This window comes from Acanthaster planci, linkage group LG01 (genome assembly GCF_054643075.1).
Source record: "Acanthaster planci isolate LZ-2023a linkage group LG01, COTS_SCS, whole genome shotgun sequence".
In the NCBI taxonomy this organism is placed as follows: Eukaryota; Metazoa; Echinodermata; class Asteroidea; order Valvatida; family Acanthasteridae; genus Acanthaster; species Acanthaster planci.
The window spans coordinates 25,127,040-25,135,134 of NC_141777.1; the positions used below are offsets into that span (position 1 = coordinate 25,127,040).

Genomic DNA, 8,095 nt, shown 5'->3' on the forward strand with positions numbered 1-8,095 from the left:
GAAGACGGGATGTGAGAGTGAGTGATAAACTATAATATTGGCACATTAACCAAAAGGTCTCCTCTGTTACTTCGTCAGTAGTATGCTTATGAGACAGTTTATTTCCTATGACTTCATGAAGTAATCCAATGTCTACATCAACGAATCTTGACATTGAAGTGGCATACTTCCATCAATTTAGTCAATAATATTGTCCACAATATTTAGCAAATTCTCCTTTATTGCTTTGCCTCGGACGAAGTAAGCAAAGCATAAAATCCCGGTAGGATGCTTGTCTCTCTTCCAGCTTGGTCAAACTCCTGAATGGATGGTGTCGCCGCAACGCCACAGTGAGTGAACCTGAAATTATGTACGTGCAGTTTCCAAAGCTGTCAATTCTGTGCATCCAATCGTCTCCGAACTTTGGGCACAGCTAGATGTTTTTGAAATGTTTTGGTGAAGAACAACGTGCTATATTAAGGGTTGGTAGCACAACATCTGGTTCCACATCCCTCTTAATTATTACCCTTAGTAATTCCTTCCTCCCACCTCCAGTCTTAACGATCGCTTTATGTCAGCTAACAGACAGAAAAACAAACAGTTGTTGTCTCTCATCCAGTGATACAAAAGATTGCAGAGCTGGCTGACGTCGTGCTATAATTCTCTCTCTAGGAAGCCTCTCGTTGTACTCATCAGGCCAACCAGGATAAATCACGTATACTCTGGATTCCTCTTCCTTGGTGATCTGAGTGAAAAAGAAGACAAGTTACTCGGTTTAATATTCAACCTTAGTTTGTAGGCCTAAAAGGCCGGTATGTGTAACCAAACAAAGGGCTAAGGCCTATTCTATTCAAAGTTTTAAACAATGTTAATTTTGTTTGAAATCTTTGAAAATAAAAGGCCGATTCATTTCCTCATTTTACTCCCGCAGCACTAGGCCTTGGTTTTTACAAAAGTAATAGGCATAGTAGGCAAAAGGTGCATTTTTATGTGTTATTTGCAAAATTACGATACATAGTCGCCTGCTCAACTAGATGGGCTAACAACGAAAAAGCCAACCTCATTCGTGTCGCCATCAGCTGCGTTCAGGCAAGGGATGCTTCAAAATGACGTGACTGATCTCATGGTAAAAATGAATCAGCCTGGAGTAAAAGGAAGTGGCAATTTACAATACACGTATGCATACGCACACTGCTGACGTTTTCACTCATGGCACAACGTCGAAATAAAACAATAAAACGCTTGCATTTTAGGCCCCTATTTGACTTACCTTGACGTCAAATATATCACTGGCTTTCCAAGAAGGCTGCCTTGGTCTTGATTTAGAAATAACGTGTCTTGGAAATGTTGAAATTGTTCAAAGATTTGTAAAAATAGGGTGGTTTTGTTGCGCATTTACGTATCCGATCAAAGGACGTGATCGACGCGACGCCGCACCACACGCGCGTATCCATGGTGAGCGCGGTACAAATAAATGGCATCCTCTATCTGCTCTCCAAAACAAAAAACGATAGAAGCGATTTCATATAAATTTCCAAGTAGTGCTCCTTTCTCATGATGCTCTTTAATTTATGTAGAGTTCCAAACCACTAGCAGTGAAACATCCCCAAAGCATAATACTGCGGCTGTAGTGTTCTTTGGATTAAATGCCTCTCCCTTCTCCCGCCAAACGTTATTGTTGGTCATATGGCCAAAAGCTCTACCTTGGTTTCATTAGACCGAAGGACACTCCTCCAGAAGCTGCCATCATGCTCTCTTGCGTACTTCAGCCTGGCTTGGTAGTGACACTTTTTACAAAGCGGTTTCTTTCTTGTTGTACAGCCTCTTAGACCATTTCGATGAAGGACCCTCTGGACAGTGGACGGTGATACCTTAGCCCCTAAAACCTCCAATTCTTGGCACAGGTGTTTCTTGGTCGTCTTGGGGTTGGTCCGTACCTTTCTTATCAAGGTTCTCTCATGTCAGGGTAGATTCTCTCTGATAGCCATGAGTATCTGCCCTGGGTTTCATTTTCGTTTTTGTGAGTGTTTTCTATTTTATGCCACTAAACCAACTTTAAGTTACGGTATGTGCCTATATCCGCCATCTTTGTTCTTATTGTTCTTCATCCACTCCCCAGAATGGGGAGTATGAATCTTGCTCGCGAACAATATTCGCGAGTTGCTTCTCCCCGTTTGAAACCCGGTTCTCGTGCTCGTCTAATTAAACACGAGAACGGGGTTTCGAAAACGCCCCTCAGTTACGAGATGTACACATGCGCACAAGCCCAATTCCTCGCTAACCCGTGAAATACGTTCGCCGTGAGCACAGATTTTTCTGTTACGGTAAATTCCGATTTTTTGCTTGCGGTAAGCAACGCTGTCAAGTTGGGCCCAGATTATCGTAGAATTCCTTGTCGCCTAGATATGGCCCCCAGTGATGTCTCTGACTTGTGTAGCTGTGTATGCGATTCCTCAGGTCTTCAGAGTACTCTTTTGCTTTCCCCATGGTTGTTTAAGTCCCGGAAGAGCTTGACTAGAAAGCTTAGGCCTACGGAGATATATGTTAGGATCTCAACTAGTGGGATGGCACTTCCAGAACTTCGTACTGGATGTCTCTGGATGACTTATCTCGAGATAATGATTATCTCATGATGTCCGATGTCATCCAAACTTTAGGATGTCGTCATCCTATGATAAATTATCTTGAGGATGTAATCATTCGACTTTCACGATGTCATCATCCCTTGGTAAATTATCTCTGGATGTCATCATACAACTTTTACGGTATCGTCATCCTGTAATAAACTCTCAGGATGTCTATATCTTGCCTTTATTATATCATTATCCCGCGAAAATATATGTCAGGATCTGAAAAGGTCGGATGGCACTTCCAGAGCTCCGTACAAGCCCTTTCACGGAGCCATGGAAGAATTACACGACATATTGACCATTCAAAACAGTATTAGTGAAAAACAAAATACATGTAACAGGAGACCATTTTAGGATATTCTGGAACTTTTTTAAACCAACTGTGCAGCAATTCACTTTGATGTATGTAAACTTTTTCCCCTAACTGTTGTTGAAAACCCTAGAGAAATTTCGCCACAAAAAGTTGTCGTAACGTCAAATTTGCTACACCTCAAATTTTGAAGGAAGAATAAACCGGCCAATGAATGTGCACCATCTCAGGAATGAACTGAACTGTATATGTATGTAGCGTACAACATTGTCTTTTGAGCAACGTAAATGAGGGCAAAAGATTATGTGTTTGATTCAAGAGAGGTTCAACCTTCACTCTGTACTTAATATGTCTCATTGTTTTGCAAAGCTTTACCTGTCGTTATGAAGCTGTCTGAAAGCTGGCTGAAACTTGAGGTGATTTTCCAGTTTTTTGCGTCTGGGCTCTGTGATGAATTCTTCCGGCGGCATTTCTTCCACACCCATCTCCCTGGCAAACTTATTTGCTCCTTCCCCCGCCAGTAAAACGTGCTCTGTCTGCCGAACGAACCACATAAGCAGGCATGACGCATTCCTAACGCTTACCGAATCACTACAAAGTGTGCCTTTATGGTACTGATTACTGTCTTACACCTGTGATTGTGTATATGTCTGTCATTTTGTCTCTCACTCTCTCTCTCTCTGTCTTTCTCCGTGTGCTGGGAGAAAAACGCCTTTGCTATGATCTTCACCTACATGTAAATGTTGACACTTGTTTAACAAATTTCAAATAATCATTGTAATTATAGGTGTGTACCGGTATTGCTCAACTTATTCCTGAGTTTGACACTGAGTTTAGTCTAGAAGATATAAGCGTTGAGTTTACCCGGAAATAGATGACCAAACTATCCTCCGGGAAGGCTACTGGTAGTGGTGGATTAAGTGCCAAATTCCTTAAAGCTTCTGCCTTTCACATTGCCAAACCATTGACGCATATTTTTAATTTATCCATCAAGACGGTTAAGGTTCCCGAGCCATGGTAGACAGTAAGAGTTACACCTATCTTTAAAAATGGAAGTCGTACAGAGCTAGGAAACTACGGACCTATATAAATCATTCCTTTTGTTATGAAAAGTCTAGAGAGAGCTGTTCATAATGCATTGCACAATTATTGTAAAGATAATGACCTACTTAACAATGTGCAATCTGGATTTAAGCCAAGTCACTCTACCACTACCACTTTAGTTGATGTTATTGATTATGTTTTACGAAACATGGATAAGGGGAAAATTACCGGAGCTGTGTTTTTGGATTTCAATAAAGGCCTTCGACACAGTAAATCGTACATTGTTGTTACATAAATTGCGTTCGTACTATGTCCAGTAATTCATTTGATTGGTTTGAATCCTATTTGTCTAACAGAACAAAGGTAACATGCATCAATGGAATCATGTCAGACCCTCGACCATTAACTTGTTGAGTTCTGCAAGAGTCCATACTCGGCCCGCTCCTACTTGTTACCCGTCAATGATTTACCTCAGGTCGTACAACATTGTAAAATTGTAAAATTGTAATGTATGCCGATGATACTGCCTTATTTTTTGCCTCAACTAGTTCTACTGAAATTGGAAATGCCCTCAATGCTGTCATGTCTGATGTCACTTAATGGTTGAAAGAGAACAGATTAAGTTTGAACCTAAGAGAGATCAGACTTACTCAATGTTGATGGGAACAAGACAGAAACTGCCTAACTTTGAAGTACCCAGAAAAGTTGTTCACAGTGAAGTACTTGAGACTGTTGATTTTTTTAAATATTTGTGCGTTTGGCTTTATTCAAGTCAAGACTGGACAGTCCATGTGGATAAATTGACCAGCAAAATATCGGCTAAAGTATCTGTACTGTATAGATTGCGTTACTATTTTAATCAGAGTCTTCAGTTGTTATATAAAACTCTTATTCAGCCGCACTTCGATTATTGTGATGTGGTCTACGGTAACCGTGGTTGGGGTCTGGAAAATCAACTTCAGAAATTGCAAAACAGAGCTGCTAGAACAATACTTTTTGCTCCTACCCAAACGCATATTGATAGTATGTTGGACAGCTTGGGATGGGTCAGACTGGAGAAAAATAGTACCACTTAGCCAATTTGGTTTATAAATGTTTTTAACAACTTAACCCCGTCGTATCTTACCCCTTTTCAGTACACAACACACTCTTACAACACAAGAGCCAAGTCTCACGGGAATTTCCAGTTGATGAATGTTAATCTCAAAAAAGGGCAAAACATGTTTTGCTATAGAGATGCTCTGCTTTGGAATAGCCTGCCAGCATCTGTCAGAAACCAACATAATCTGAAATCTGTTAGGGAGGAGTATCAGATTTACAAATTTTAATTCTAGTTATTCCTGCTTTCTTATGTCAGGATACGGGCAATATTGTATTGTCTGAGATATGGGGCAGCTCTTTACGTTCATAAATGTATTTGTCTGTTTGTTTGTTTGTTTGTTTGTTTGTTTGTTTGTTTGTTTGTTTGTTGGGGTGTTTGTTTGTTTGTTTGTTGGGGTGTTGGGGTGTTTGTTTTTTCCCTAGAAGATTTTATAGTTAGTCATTGTTTTGTTTTTACAGTACGTACTGACACGTGTGTTGTCTATAAATGTAATTTTAACTCTTGATTTTTTATTATACCCGTCTGAAATTTGAACTGTTATAATTCTTTTTTATCATAAATTACACTAAATGTATTTTTTTTACTCTGTAAAGTGCTGGACATCAGTGGAAAACAGCAATTGCTGAATTGATTTAATCCAGGGTAATGAAGAATAAATAAATAAATTATGCGATATGATTCTATGCGCATTTTGGCAACAATAAAATAAAAAATGTATGAATACATGCATATCCAAGTACAGGCATAAATAAGCATACCCATATGTTAAAGCCGCCAGGCATTACAAGTACCCATTTTCCTGAGCTGAGATTAACCCTGGACAACCTTAAATTGTTCCCTTAACATTTATGAGTAGACAAACCTCATGGTATGGAGCCACTTTTACAAACCGCTGAAAGGTGCTGTACATGTACAAGTCACAAGTTATCCAGCACCATCCTCGCAGTTTACTTTTGATAAGTACACTTGAACTTTCAGGGAACATGATCAAAGTAGCTTCCATGTTGTCGAATGCCAATGAGGTCTATCACTGACTTTTGGAGGGGGCATTTTTACAGTGTGTAACATTTTGTGTCACAGTATCAATATCGGACAAGGCTATACCTTTTCCATGACCAATCTCGCAAGGCTCACTGGGTTCTGGATGTTGCGCACACAAGTCACACCCCCAGCTCGTAGGTCCCGGCCCTCCATGATGATAGCGTCCATTTCAACAGTGCCCCCCAATGTCAGCTCAGATCCTCTCCCTTAAATTACATTAATAAATGGAGTATATTAAAAACAGCCGCATCAGAGAAAAACGGAAATTGAAATCCCTAAACCACTTGGAGCTGCTTGTGTTGCAAAGCAAACTCAAGGCCAGCTTGTTAAAAGTCTAAGTATGGTCACGAATAACAGCAGACGAACAATGACAAAATGAATACCTTGAATACTGTTCATTTGAATTCTGAATAGCTGATGAAGCTAAAGGTTTGTTTTTGACTTGAGAGGGTTTGTGAGAACGCGAGGTGACTCAAGAAAGACTTGTGATGGACTATTCTATTGTGCTGCTCGGAAAAAAATCTATATCTTTTTGGATGCATCGAATGCTACCCACACACACCTGCATTAAATAACAGGTTATCTTCCAAGGAGCACACGGCTGCCTCTACTGCGTTAATAGCCGATGACGTCTGCCCAACGAGATGGCTGTATCCCAACCGAGCTGCTTGCTGAATGCCTGACTTGAGCCCATCCACATCCACTGAGACTCTTTGGCTTAATGCCCCAGCGCCACCATGGATCACAAGAGTTGGTATGGGCGCCATCGCATTGGGATAGGATCACCTTCAAGAGAATGGAAAATCAACTTTAAAAAACAGTTCTATAGTTGTGACCAGTAATTTGTCACGTAGGACAAAAGACATCATTAAGTTTCCCGTACTATAAGCCTCATTGCTAATACTGCGTGGCTGATTTTGTAGAAGGGCATTTGAGGGGAGATCAAGTTTAAAACATTTATATGTACATGTAGAACTGTTAGATCTAGATTAATTTAAAAGGAAAAACAGGTAGAGAAGGAAAATCAACAAAAAATCAAGTAACACATGTCTCAAAGCTAGGACTTGTAAATCACTTTTTTGGAACACTTAGACATGATTGGGAGAGAAGTGATTTTGATGATCCAACCTAAAACCTATGGAAATAGTGCCACAAACAGACTTGACGGATAATTATATATACCAGGTTTTGCCCTTACCCAACGTATATTTTTTGTAAAGTCAGTGACAATTTGTACTGTGTTTAGGCCTTAAATTTTGTTGCATGTGATCGAGTGTGCTCGCAGATTTTATTTATAAATTACTGCAAGTAGATGAAAAGTACAGTGTATCAACTCAAAATGCATTGTCTTATCAATAGGTATTCATCTGGAATAATGTCAATTTATATACGGTTTGCTGGAATGTGGATGACACAGTTACGAATGTTTATTACTGCTGTGCAAACACTAGACTTGCTTCCCAGTCCTTGCGTCATCTGCTTATCACTGCACCACATATAACGACACATGTTCATCCATGAATCTCCTGAGGTTTCCCAGTTGTGACACCATTGTCCCTCATGGTAGTCAGCTTAGGGTCGTACTCTTTGCCAATTTATTTATGTTTGGGTAACATGACTGTACTTATTTTAAATATTAAGTGGCTAATTTCTGATATTTTTCCTTTTTCTCTTTATGCTTGTGTGATTGGAATAAAAAAACATCGCCCGCCTGCCTCGTGTATGGAAACGTGACTCTCCACGCCTCTTCAGAGTACTGAACAAAGAACCCTGTTAAATAGCCCCCGAATGGGGGCGCGCCCGCCACATATGGAGTGATGTATGTATCTACATGTACATGTACATTCTCGTGGGGTTTTGGTGCCCGTTATGACGGTAATCTTTGGAGTAACCTTAGTGACAAAAATCTACGGAGTCTCCATAGTGACATTAATCTTTGAAGGAATGTATTTATCTACATTCTTATACTTGTACACTGGAGTCTCCATA

General features: G+C 40.1%; 1 protein-coding gene across 1 annotated transcript; it reads right to left on the reverse strand.

The window, feature by feature from the left end:
• Nucleotides 1-3,290: 3,290 nt before the first annotated feature.
• Nucleotides 3,291-6,873, reverse strand: LOC110988976 (isoaspartyl peptidase/L-asparaginase-like). The gene is made up of 3 exons (XM_087135069.1): nucleotides 6,669-6,873; nucleotides 6,170-6,312; nucleotides 3,291-3,455 (listed from the first exon to the last, which is right to left on the reverse strand). The coding sequence occupies exons 1-3, from the start codon at nucleotides 6,871-6,873 to the stop codon at nucleotides 3,291-3,293; spliced, it is 513 nt and encodes a 170-aa protein (XP_086991195.1).
• Between the last annotated feature and the right edge of the window lie 1,222 nt (nucleotides 6,874-8,095).